This window comes from Vicugna pacos, chromosome 7 (assembly GCF_048564905.1).
Source record: "Vicugna pacos chromosome 7, VicPac4, whole genome shotgun sequence".
Lineage (NCBI taxonomy): Eukaryota > Metazoa > Chordata > Mammalia > Artiodactyla > Camelidae > Vicugna > Vicugna pacos.
In genome coordinates, this window is record NC_132993.1 from 25324025 (window position 1) to 25337413 (window position 13389).

At 36.8% G+C, this 13389-nt stretch overlaps 1 protein-coding gene across 8 annotated transcripts in view; it reads left to right on the top strand.

Moving 5' to 3' along the window:
• The window catches only part of CADPS2 (calcium dependent secretion activator 2), a 447742-nt gene that overhangs the window by 184974 nt on the left and 249379 nt on the right, over window positions 1–13389 (top strand). For all 8 annotated transcript variants that reach the window (XM_072964582.1, XM_072964580.1, XM_072964581.1 and 5 more), the window contains one exon: window positions 1786–1907. In XM_072964582.1, the coding sequence (XP_072820683.1) occupies window positions 1786–1907 (122 nt within the window). The remainder of the gene's footprint in view (window positions 1–1785; window positions 1908–13389) is intronic.

Sequence of the window (13389 nt, forward strand, 5' to 3'; positions counted from 1 at the left end):
TCCTTTCTTCTCTCTTGCACTTTGACTATTAAATGCACTACAGACAGAGATACAGCACAAGCAGTCATATCCTCACATACGAACCCAAGCCGTCAAGGTTCCTAGATTTATCTTGTGTACACAGTTCTGTCCCATACTTAAGTGACTGTCAAAACAGTATCATTGAATTAAGACTTCATTAAAGTTATGGTAGTAGGTCCTCATGGAGGATTAAAGGAGGACCTTTTAATCGGTATGATTATATATTTCATTTGTCTCAGATTCTTGTCAGCTCTGTTTATATAAGAATCTAAGGACAAGTTTGTTGCTATATTCCTGACAAAAACTTGATTTATTGAAAGCGAACAACTTCTTTTCCTTATTTTCCTTAAACAAGATTTAGTACTTCACCTCAATTTCCTTGAGTATTAGCACAACGGTAAAAGAAGTGACTGTTATCTATTAATTCTCTGTTAATTCTCATAGTCTGTTTTCAGTTAAGTATTTTAGTTCATATGTTGGGGTACATTTCACTGTGACAAAATGACAGAAGCCTTGGTTGAGAGAGGAAAATGGTTCTGAATTTGACTTGTATTTTTTGGTGATCACTTTCCTATATGATTTTGTGAGAAAACAAAACAAAAATGAAAAGCCTTTGTGCTTACAAACATAACCCTTCTGTTGTATCAGATTTGAAAGGGAGAAAAGTTCTTTAAAGATGATTTGTTTCCTTGAGACTTTTTGCCTCATGATCCATATCAAAGCTCTATGAAAAGTGTGGTGATTTTAATAAAGTATTAAAAGATCAATAAATGATATAGATGATACTTTGAGGATATTTTGCTAGGTACATGGCGTGAATGCTATTAGTCTTGTTTGTACATTACAACATGAGATCAGTAAATGAATGTGCACATATAAAAATGCCATTAAATGTATTTTCTGAATGTTAAGAATTTGGGAAACTTCATGATGCAAGTTTTGGTTAAAAAACTACAGTGAATAATATTCAGTGGTATATTCATATTTTAAAATGTACGCATCCAGTGTGGATGTTAGGTTACAGTGCTTTAAGATTGGCAGACTTTTATACAAACATAAAAAGCATACTTGAGAAGTATGTTTCCCTCTCCCCCAGGAGTTACAAATATAGATGGTAACATCAGTCTTTCCACCCTTTTCCAGTGGACTACATTAAGTTAGTTATGTATCTCTAATGGATGGGAAAGTTTTTTTCCTTGTCAAATTACTAGTAGGATATTTATTGGCAAGTAAAATTTTCCATAATTTTGCAGTAAGATATACATTGGCCATAAAGAAAATTCTTTTATAAATGCTAGTAGACATATAAAATAAGTCAAAATAGAAGTTTTCTGATGCCATGTATTGATTTCAGTGAATTAGTATCATGGTGACAATGTCTACCAGTTATTTTTCTGGAACTCAACCTGTCTTCCTTTCATCACATTCAGTGAATTTTCATTAATCTGCTTTACCTCATGCAGACTTGCCATAATTTTTTAAAGTCTCAGAGTTTATATTTCACTTAATTCACTATGGTTTGTATTTAGAGACTTTAATCTTTAATAGCTGGCAGGAGATGTGTCTTCAGATACCAGACTTCCTCAAAATGCATTTACTATACCTTCCGTGAATAAGGCAGATTATAAAGAAGATAGACAACCACTGATATTGCCAGATCATTTTATCAGTTGGTCTTCCTGGTTGTAGTTCATGCTGTTCTCTCTGTATATTGCTGAGTGCTGTCAACTTGACTTATCAGTTAAACATTTTTCTCCTTTTCAGATCGTCATAATGGAAGTACAAGGTTTGAAGTCAGTTGCTCCCAATCGAATCGTTTACTGTACGATGGAAGTGGAAGGAGGTGAAAAACTGCAGACAGACCAGGCAGAAGCCTCGAGGCCACAGTAAGCTGTTTGAAAAATTTTTTTTGTTTGTTTTTTGTTTTCCTTCCTTCCCAAAGCAATTTGCCTTATTCATTTGCAGAATTGTATGGTTTTACACTCTGAAACTGTCATGTGGCTAGCTTTGTCTCAGCTGTGTTAGAATCAGTGTGTGCCTTTCTGGATAATTAGAGCTGTAGCAGAATCCCTGTGTAATACAAACAGAAAATCCAACGTGCAAATGTGAAGCTAATTATTAGGCAATTAAATGTTTGTAAGTCATTTGTCAGGAAAGCATGTTTTGTTATCATATGTCATGTAAAAAGCAGTGCTTGACCCTACGTCAGTGGCTAGCAGTGGAATCTGTAGTCTGTCCATTTCTGTGTGTTCGAGCTCCATGGTGGGGCCGAGCTGGACCTGCTATTCTGCACAACATCTTGGGATACTTTAGTGAGTTGAAGAACTAGGCAATGACTACTGTGCAGTAATTGGAGACGCTAAAGCTGTTCTTTCCTGGCAAGTTTATGTTTCAAATTCTGGAATGAGTTAAACTAAGTTGGGAAAATGTTCTTTTGAACGGATTCAAACTTTGAAAACATTAGAGTCTTTGGTAGAAATCACCCGGTTGGCCTGAAGACTTCAAATGAAAACTGCCTGCCCTTCATTTGTACACTGCCTTTAGGTAACATTTTTTTCTTCCACTTAAACTTTATGCAGAATTTCGTACAAGACTTAGGAGTTTTGCCTTATCAGGGTATCAATATGTGGCCTGTTGATTCAGGAAACTTCGACTTCCGGTGAGATGCTGGCTGGGCACTGGCTAGGCACCGGGCAGAGAGGAACAAGACACTTCCATCTGCTTTAGGGCAGGCGCAGTCCAAGAGGGGATACAGAGGATTAAGTGTAACAGGACAGATACGCACAGAGTATTATGGAATTGAGAAGAAGTAAGTTGAAACTTCTCACCCCACCTTGCAAAGTCCTGCAGGTCTGTCCCTGCCCGGCCTCTCATTACCTCTGGGACCGCCCCTTGCCCCTCCATGCCCCTGGCCGGTTTCTGTTCCACCACCTGGACATGATGCAGTTCCTCAGACATACCTGCCTGCTCTTATCATTGCAGGTGCATTTCCCTCTGCCTACAGCCACCTTCCCTGTTATCTTTTTATAGCTGGGTCCTTAGTGTTGAGAAACTTAAACTTCACTTGCTGAGAACAACCCTTCCCTTTAGATAACCATCGGTGCTGAGCAGATATTTCCTGGCTCATCTCTTTATAGGTTTTAGGTGAATGGGTTTCTCTCTGTTCATTTTGTATCGTGTTTCGCCTTGAGAAAAGGACAGAGTCCTTTTCTTATTTGTTTTTGTATCCTAGACCCTGGTAGGTCCTCGGTCAGAATTTACTAATTCAGCTGCCCACGCTGACTTTGATGTCTTAGTCACAGTATATATTTAAGGGCGTGGTATTCACAACTGCAGCCAAATAGAATTGATTTAAAGTATGACAAGGAAGTGACAATAATGAGGTTAGAGCCTCTCAAGAGGAGGCGGTGAGAGAGAGAAGGAAATTGGGGCCATTTCTGGCAGGACGTGTGGAGTCAAGGGAGACGTTTGGTGTGTGTGGTAAAGATCAGCTGTGCCAGTATATTCACAGAGCTTCACAGCCATAGTCAATTTTAGAACATATTCATCACCTCGGAAAGAAACTCTGTACCTTTTACTTGTCAACCTCAAATCACCCCAGCCCTAAGCAAATATTAATTGACTTTCTGTCTCTATGAGTTTGCCTGTTCTGGACATATCATATAAATGGAAACATATACTGCGTGGTCTTTTGTGTCTGGCTTCTTTCACTCAGCATGTGTGTTCAGGGTTCATCCATCTTAGGGCATGTATCAGGGTTTCATTCCTTTTTAGGGTGAAATGATATTCCCTCATATAGATATACTACATTTTGTTTATTCGCCTAGGCTGACGGCACTTGGGTTGTTTCCACTCTTCGACTACTGTGCATAATGCAGGAGTTAAAGCTGGTATACAAGTACCCTCAAATGTAGCTATTTTCAATTTTGGGGGGTATATGGGTAGGAGTAGAGTTGCTAAATGATGTGATAATTCTATGTTTCATTTTTTGAGGATCCAGAAAAATGCTTTTTCACAGTGACTTCACCATTTTACTTTCCCACCAACAATGTGTGAGAGTTCTAATTTCTTCTGTTCTCACCAGTGCTTATTATATGACTTGAAAAAATATATGCAGTTATCCTAGTAGAGTGAAGTGGTTTCTTGTGGCTTTTGATTTGCACTTCTGTAATGGCTAGTAATGCTGAGCATCTTTTCATATACTATAATGTCCATTTGTTTATCTACTTTAGAGAAAGAAATGTCTATTCAAAATTTTTGTCCATTTTTTATTCAATCTGTTGCCTTTTGGTTGTTAAGTTGAAAGACCTATTTGTATATTCCACTTACTAGACCCTTATTGGATATATGATTTGCAAATGTTTTCTTCCATTCTGTGCCTTGTCATCTTATTTATAATGTCTTTTGAAACAAAAGTTTTACAGCTTTAAGTCCAATTTACCTAGTGTTTCTTTGTTGCTTGTGCTTTTGGTGTCATATCTAAGAATCCAATGCCAAATCCAAGGTCACAAAGACTTATCTCTGATTTCTCCTAAGACTTTTATCATTTCAGCTCTTACATTTAGGTCATTGATCCATTTTAAGTTAGTTTTTGTACATGGTGTGATGTAGGGTACAACTTCCTTCTCTTGTGTGTGACAGTCCAGTCATCCCAACACCATTTATTGAAGAAGGTATTACTTGTCCATTAAATGTTCTTGGTACCCGTTTGAAAATCATTTGACCATAGATACTTGGGTTTATTTACAGACTCTCAGATTAATTCCCTTGATTTATTTATATGTGTATCCTTATCACAGGACTACATTATCTTGATTACCATTGCTTTGTATTAAATTTTAAAATCTGGAGTGTGAGTCTTCCAAGATTATTTTGGCTATTCTGCTTTTCCATATGAATTTTAGGATCAGTTTGTCAATTTCTGCAAAGATGTTGCAAATATCACTAGCTAGGATTCTAATAGGGATTATATTGAATGTGGGGTCAATTTGGAGAGTTTTACCATCTTAATAATATTAAGTCTTCCTACCCAGGAACATGAGATGTCTTTCCATGTAACTAGATCTTTAATTTCTTTCAGCAATGTTTTATGGTTTTCAAAGTAGTTTTGTCCTTCTTTGGTTAAATTTATTTATTGTATTTTTATTCTTTTTGATCTTTTGTAAATAGAATTGTTCTTTTCTTGGATTGTTCATTGCAAGTGTATAGAATACAGTTGATTTTTGTGTATTAATCCTATGTACTGCACCCTTGCTGAACTTGTTTATTCTAATAGTTTTTTTAATTGAATTTCTTAAATTTTTCTATATGTAACATCATGCCATCTGCAAATAGTGATCATTTTACTTCTTATTCTTCAATCTGAATGCTTTTTCTTTTTTTCTTTTATTTTTTTGCCTAATTGCCCTTAGTAGCTCCTCTAGCACAATGTTAAATAGCAGTAGCAGGAGTAGACATCCTTATATTTCTGAAAATATAGGAAGGAAAAGCACTATCTTTCGTCATTAAATATGATGTTAGCTGTGCCCTTTTCATAGATGCCCCTTACCAGTTTGAGAAAGTTCCTTTCTATTCCTAGTTTGAGTGGGCTTTTTTTTTCCCATGAAAGGGTGTTGGATCTTGTCAAATGCTTTCTCTGCATCTACTGAAATGATCATATATTTGCTTCTGTTCTGTCAATATGGTATATTGTATTATTTGACTTGGGGGTGGTAAACCAATTTTACATTCTTGGCATAAAATGCCACTTGGTCATGATGTGTCATTCTTTTTGTTACGGGACTGAGTTCTCTAGTGTTTTGTTGAGGATTTTTAAATTCTGTATTCATAATAGATATTGATCTGTAATATTCTTCCTGTGGCCTCTCTGTGTGATTTTATATTGGCTTCATAGAAATCTTCTACTTTTTAGAAGGGTATGAAGAATTGGCATTAATTATTCTTTCTGTGTTTGGTAGAATTACCAGGGAAAGCATCTGGGGCTGGACTTCTCCTGGTTGGTATTTTCTGATTACTAATTCTGATTACCTAATCAGCCATGAGGGCCCTGCCAGGTCGAGTTCCTGGTGAGAGCCCTCTTCCTGCTTCACAGGTGGCAGCCTCCTTGCTGTGTCCTCACATAGTGAAGCGACAGATCTCATTTCTCTTCATCCCTTATAAAGACACCAATCCCATCATGGGGCTCCACCCCCATGACCTCATCCAAGCCCAGTTACCTCCTGGAGGCCCCCCTCCAAATACCATGACACTGGGGATTAGGGCGTCAAAATACTGATCCTAGGAAAGTTACAAACATTACCTTCCTCTTGTGCTCTGTGAGTTCCCGAGGGAGTGCATATGCCCTAAGAATCTCAATGCCATGTTGTTTGTATAGAACCTTTTTTTAAAGTTTTCTTGGGGTAGAATTAGTATAGTATAAAATTCTTTTATTGAAATTTAGGTGATTTTTAGTCAGTTTATCCCCTTGTGCCACTATCATCAAAATTCAGTTTCAGAACGTAGTCTCTCAAAAAGTTTCCTCAGGCTCATTTGCAGTCTTTTCCTGCTCTTACTCAGTTCTAGGAAACCACTCCTGTGCTTTCTCGCTCTATAATTTTATTTTTTTTCCCCTGGGCATTTCATGTAAATGAAATCATGCAATATGTAGGCTTTTGTATCTGGCTTTTTTTCACTTAGCATCATCTCTAGAAAGTCTTTAACTAATACTTAAATATTCAATCAAATGTATGAATTTTTATGTAAATAGTTATTTCAACACTACCTTTTCCCACAAATAGTAAAACTTTTCACTGGACACTTCTCATTTAGTTTCTGATATACTCAGAATATACTCATGAAGAGATTCTATAAGAGGGAACATATATGTGGACAATTTAAATGAATGAAAATACTGGGGAGTTAGAAAATACTACAGTAAGCCTCCAATACTCTTTTTGTTACTCTTACCACAAGGAAATTTGACTAAAATCTCTTACCTGTGTTTCCTCATGAAGAGCAAGTTAACTTTTAAAATGAATTAAAACATTTGTATTTATCACTGTACCCCAGGGGCTTATTTCCTTAAAAACGTTATTTCCTGAATACTGACCAACTGCAGCTTTTTTAGCAGTGTGGTTACCTTTATCTTGCACAACAGGAAAGAGATTCATCTTGCCCATCATTATAGTGAATCATGCCTCAGATACGTTTTCTAAATTTTATTGCTTCAACAGTTTGTGCTTTGTTGGAGATCAGTGCATCCTTTTGTCTGATACTAATTAAAGTGCCTTATTTAGTCCATATTTCCAATAAATGTAATCAAGATTTCTGGCCATTGCCTATTTCATTCCTGTAGTTCAGATCTCCTGCCAGCAATTAGGTGGAAAACAGCGTGTGAGGTTGGTACATAACTTAGAGTATGAAACCTGAGGTCTAGTAAAAGCAGTGTTTATAGACAAGTTTGATTTATGAAGAGTGGTAGTGAGGTCACCTGTTAAAGTTTTGTTTTTAATTTTTACTTTTGACATAGGGAAGGGAATGTAGATAAAAGGTATTTTCAGTTATGAAGAAAACTCTATTTCTTTTTTTAAGTCACTGTTTTGCAGTCGCTCAGTCGATCAGGAAGAGTTTTATTCTCTATGAATGAGGAACAGAAGCATTGTTGCTTCTGTTATAGCCTTCTTATAGCCTTTTACCATTTCCAGACATTTTGTTATCTCAGTTTTAGCCCATCCCCTTAGTGATACCACCTGACAGTGAAGGGCTAGTAAGAGAGAGGTCAAGCTGCTGCTGAAAGGGGCGGGGTGACTTGTTACGGCCGTGCAGTGGTCACCAGCCTCCCGATACGTAGTGATCTTAAAGCACTCTCCCTACCGATGATGACCATCCTTTCAGAGCCTAAAAAAATAAGAGCTGGTACTCTCCTGTGGAGGGCCAAGAGAGCTCTGGGATCTGAGGAAATCAAAGCAATGAAACTGGTCGTTAAAAACAAGTTGGGAATTGGGGTAGAGGGGAATGGGGAATTGCTATTCAAAGGGTATAAAGTTTCAATTACGCAAAATGAGTAAATTCTAGAGACCTGTATACGTTGTGCCTGTAGTTGACAATACTGTATCATACACTTAAAAATTCTTTAAGAGGGCAGATCTCATGTGAAATGTTCTTACCAGACACAAAAAAATGCTCCAGAAAGCAACACTTTTTTTTTGCTATACCCTCTGTATCTCTTTCACCTATAGTGCTGTTTTATTAAAGATATTTGAAAGTTAATTGGTCTCCATTCCCCACCCTCTTCAAAGTAATAACATAGGAAAGCAAGAAGCAATAAGAAAAACCGATGAGTTGCATCATTAGAGAAATATATTTATGGTGGTTGGGACAGAATATTCTTCTACCTCATGAAAATGATGGGAAATACAGGCTTCAGTACCTGTTTCTGGAAACTTTAAATTTTGAACTGGAATTGTAATAATCTGTCAAACTATTGAAAGAATACTGCCACTACAAATGGAGAGCTTATCAGAATGACAAGCTCCTGGGACAAGTGTTTGAGAGAGATTAAATACAGACTTCAAATAAGCCAAGAGAAAGCAAATGCTGCTTTTTAAAAACATACTAGTTTTCATTTTAATTTAGTAATGCCAGAATTGGTTTTGAAGTATAATTCGTTAGCTGGCTACTATGTGGCCGATGAGAGACAGAATGTACTACATTTTAAAATGATCTATCCAAAAGTGTACCTGTTTTTAATGAATCGAAAGGAAAACACTCAAACTGCACAGAAGTTTTATCTTTTCTCATTTCCATCTTGTAAAAACATGACATTCCTTCCTCTTATATAAATAAATTCACCAGAAATAACATTTCTCTAAAATTCATACTACTAGTGCAGAAGAAAATGAGGCCTAATAAGACAAGCATTGGCCAAGTCTGGAAATTACACTCATTGAAAATTTATTTGCAAGTAAAGGAAGCTAATGTGTGGATCCTCATAGTTAGAGGCATCTGAATTAGAGGGAAAATATGATGGATTAAGATGCCAAATGCTTGCTGAAGAGCACTCCTGGAAAACCAGTGAGGGAGCTCGGGGGAAGTGTGGATAAATGTGATTATCAACATTTCTGTGATGGCTTTACAGCTTACAAATAACTTCCCCTAATAATCCAGGACTTTTTTTTTCAGAGCAAGCTTTTGAAGTTATTTTCATCATTATTTGATTTGATTTATGTAACCCGTTTACGGAATGGGATAAAGTTGGCAGAGTGTAAGTAGCAAACAACTTAGCTTCTGTCCCAGCTCCACTCTGAGATGAGCTCCAGGACCACCCCACCATGCTCTCGAAAGAGGTCGTGGTGGAAACCATAGCTTTGCTGCCCACTTCCAGGTGTTAAAGAATGTGTTCAGCTATTAAAAATTTCAGACCAATTTAAATCAAAACCTACCTATTTCAAAAGGGTTCAGTTTTCTTTTCCTTCCTTCCAGCTTGCCTAGAAACCTGTCCCAGGGAAGGGTCGGTTGGTCTACCTGTTGTCTGTTCTTCACGTGCTTCTTGTTTTGCCTGCTTGTAAACTCTTCCTACCAGGTTTGGGTAGCATGGAGGATGGGATAGGGCAAGAGGTGCAAGGGGCAAAATGTCTGTGGATGTCGGTGCTCTTTGTAGTCCTTTCTTGGTTAGCAAATGACTTCTGTTGTAGGAGGTGTCCACGTTTAATATTTCTCTGGTGCAGTTCCTTGGCCGCCCAGGGACGTCTGGCATCACACTATAGCCTCCTAGAGAGATGCGTCCTGTGGCTGCCCTCCTTGCACATCCTCTGAGCTACTGGTTTAACAATATCACCCACATGTCCTCTACCTGCCTGAATTTAATTTTCTTAGCAGATGGCCCAAAGTAAATTGGAAGCTCCTTGAAGACAAAGGCTGTATTATATGTCCTGGTTCCAGTCTAGCACCAGCCATAAGTAATATGGCTCACTGGTGTTCTGTAATCTAACTTAAAAGTTTTCTCTACTTTGAGTATTAAAAAATAAAAAATACAGTCTCTCAGTAGGTGTCAGGGTATGACACTTGAGCCAGCACCTCTCAGGTTAACAGGCTGTCTGGTCCTCATTCTCAAATCCAGGCTCCCATTTTCCTAGAAATTCCTTGGAAAACATATTCACTTTAGAGGGCCAGTTCTTTTGTTTCTGTGGGCTAATTTGAGGCTGGAATTCAGGACTGCTTCCAGATTCTTGCTACCCTCCGTACCCTGAGATGGGGAACTGCCTGGATAAAGAAGATGACTTCCCAGTGGAAACACAGGCACAAGTATAGTTTTAATAGAATCGAAACATGCCTCCTCTAGTTCATAAATACCCCTCCCCAAAGCCCTTCTTTCTGGAAAAGAGCCTGTTACAAGCAAGTTTAGCAGTCTCCCTTCTTTGACCTTACAAAAGAAGGGTACACCTCTCACCCAACTTGAGCCTTACCTCTAGAGTGGAACAACCTCCACGTCACCATTCAAAAGAATAATTTATAATTTTCACATTAGTTTTGAGAAAGCAATTGACCAATGATATAATAAATCCTCCTGTAAATTAGATGTCTTTTCCTTCTCTGCTTTCAACAAAGTTGATGAAGGATTTATTCAAATTTTCAGCTGCTGAGTGATTGAAAATAATTTTTGCTTATCAATCACTGGATTGTTTGAGGACATTCAGATAGGAGGGAAATAAACTAATGCATAGACATTGCTCTAATAATGTCCCATCTAGTTATTTTCTTGGAGTTGGCAACAGAAAGAATGAAAACCTGGATTAAAATTGATGCAGAACTATCTTGTGTAGAATTAAGCTTTAGTCACCCACAGATACGTGAACTGATTGGAAAAAGAGCACTGTCCATTTCACTAAGAGATGCGTATCTAATAAATTGTTTTACTTTTTGTAACTTTTACTTATTAATATCCAGTTGTCATATTTATTTTGGATCATTTGAATGCTACTAATAATCGTAATAAAATAAATTCAGAAGGATTTTATTTTGTTTTTGATTTTTGACAAATAAAAACTGTATACATTTAAGGTGCACAACATGTTTGATATGTGTATACATTGTGAAATGATTACCACAGTCAGACTAATTTACACATCCATCAGCTCCCTTTTTGTGTGTGTGGTAAGAACACTTGATCTCCTTTTAGCAAATTTCAAGTACACACAGTATTATTATTAAGTACTGTCACCATGCTGTACTTCTGGTCTCCAGAAATTAAGCATTTTATCACTGAAAGTTTGTACCCTTTAATCAATATCTTTCCTTTTCCTCCACCCCCCCAGGTCTGGTAACCACCATTCTACTTTGTTATTATGAATTTGCCTTTTTGTAGATTCCACACGTAAGTGAGATCATGCAATATTTACCTCTATGTGTCTGGCTTATTTCACTTAACAGAATGTCTTCTAAGTACATCCATGCTGTTGCAAATGACAGGACTTCCTTCTTTTGTAAGGTTGCATAATATTTTATTGTATGCATGTTTTCTTTCTACAGATGGATACTTAAGTTGTTTCCCTATCTTGGCTCCTGTGAGTAATACTGCAGTGAACATAAGTGTACATAAATCTCTTAAAGATAGAAATTTTATTTCCTTTTGAGTATATGCCCAGAACTGGGTAACTGGATCATTAGGTAGATCTACTTTTAATTTTTTGATAAATCTCAGTACTATTTTCCATAGCAACTGCACCATTTTATATTCCCCCTACAGTGTTACAACAGTTCCAGCTTTTCTACATCCTTACCAGCACTTGTTATCTTTTGTTATTTAGATAACAGCCAAAGTAATATGTGTGAGGTGATGTCTGATCCTGGTTTTGATTTGCATTTCCCTGATGACTACTGATGTTGAAAATCTTTTCATGTATCTGCTGGCCATTTGTATATCTTTGGAGAAAAGTCTGTTTTATGTCCTTTGTCTATTTTCTAATTGGTTTTTTATTTTCGTTTTGTTTGTTTGTTTGTTTGTTTGTTTGCTTTTGAGTTGTAGGAGTTCCTTATATATTTTGGACATGAACTTATTATCAGAGATACAATTTGCAAGTATTTTTTCACATTCTGTAGGTCACCTTTTCACTCTGTTTCCTTTGCTGTGCAGAAACTTTTTAGTTTGATGTAGTCTTGCTTGGCTATTTTTGCTTCTGTAGTTTATGCTTTTAGTGTCATATCCAAAAAAATCATTGCCTAGACAAATGTCAAGGAGATTTTCCCGTATGTTTTCTTCTAGCAGTTTCATGATTTTAGGTCTTGTGTTTAAGTCTTTAATCCATTTTTAGTTGATTTTTGTGTATGGTGTAAGATGTGCTATCTGCAAATGGGTATCCAGTTTTCTGAGCACCATCTATTGAAGAGATCATGTCATGTGCAAATACACAATTTTACTTTTTCCTTTCTGATTTGGATGCCTAGTTGTTCTGGCTAGGGCTTCCAGTATTATGTTAAATGAATATAAGGATGGGCACCCTTGTCTTGTTCCTGATTTTAGAAGAAAAGCTTTCAGTTTTTTTGCTGCTGAGTATAACTGTGGGCTTGTCATATATGTCTTTTATAATGTTAAGGTATATTCTAGAAGGACATACAAACACAATCTTTCTCTTTTTCTCTCTCTTTCTGTATATATATTGAACCTTGTGATCAGAGAAAATTAAAATTTATATATATATATATATTTTTTGGTACAGATAATTATGGGATCATCAATAGAACATGGTCAAGCATTAAAATATAGTAGGATAAAATTCTACATTTATGAAGAATAAATAGAATCAAAGTAAAAATTCAAGACCAAAAAGAATAATGTCAGATTTCTGTTAAAGAGGAGTTGTACAGGTGGTGGTTTTTTTTTTTTTAATGGATGATGGTGGAATCATTTTGCTGTAATAAATTCCCCTTGGATCCACTTAAGAATGATATCACTATGTTCTATGTTAAATGTCAATGTTTCCAGCACACCAGAAATTATACCCTTTGCAACTCTTTAAATTTATATTTAAAATTTCTAGATGTCAATTTAAAAATGTGTGAAAAGGGTACATAATTTTTCAGAATTATTTTAGGAAGTGCATGAGGAAAAGTTTGAAGACTGTTTTTCTAGGACATGCCATGTTTTGGAGCCAGACGAAGTCCTGCGGTCAGAAGACATTACTGTTCACATGCTTCAGATGCAGCCCTCTTAGTGCATACAACCAGATGAAAAGCCTTTATTCTTAGCTGCTCCTGTCCTTGTATCTAGAATACTGACCAGCAGTCAGGGATATCCCTGGGACCCACCTTCACCGCTAGTGGTGCTCATCTCCATCCAGACCAGCTCAGTGCCTAAGGGACAATGAAGGACCAATGTTCTCTTGAGATACGTGC